This window comes from Plasmopara halstedii (genome assembly GCF_900000015.1).
Source record: "Plasmopara halstedii genome assembly, contig: Scaffold_2604, whole genome shotgun sequence".
NCBI classification, from domain to species: domain Eukaryota; phylum Oomycota; class Peronosporomycetes; order Peronosporales; family Peronosporaceae; genus Plasmopara; species Plasmopara halstedii.
In genome coordinates, this window is record NW_020189511.1 from 547150 (window position 1) to 547396 (window position 247).

At 36.8% G+C, this 247-nt stretch overlaps 1 protein-coding gene across 1 annotated transcript in view; it reads left to right on the forward strand.

The window, feature by feature from the left end:
• The window catches only part of PHALS_04429 (alcohol dehydrogenase), a gene marked incomplete at both ends in the record, with an annotated part of 521 nt that extends 465 nt beyond the window's left edge, over positions 1-56 (forward strand). Inside the window, one exon of the mRNA XM_024718541.1 lies at positions 1-56. This exon is cut by the window's left edge and continues 113 nt beyond it. Within this exon, the coding sequence (XP_024583930.1) occupies positions 1-56 (56 nt within the window).
• Between the last annotated feature and the right edge of the window lie 191 nt (positions 57-247).

Here is a 247-nt window from a genome sequence, read left to right on the forward strand (position 1 = left end):
AATCACAAGAACAAAGTATGAGTAAGCGGATCGCAATCCGCTTACTCCAAGAGTAATTATTGCCTTCCCAAGGCTAATTGACTCTTCGTTTCAGCATCTAAAACTGATTTGTATTTATGTTTTATCCTAAATTTTGGATTTCCTAAATGTAGTAAATATATATAGTAAAGTCTAAATACATGCATAACAACTGGCTACCTAGCCCCGTTCCGTATTCTTGTTTGGGTGTGGTCACACCATGCACATC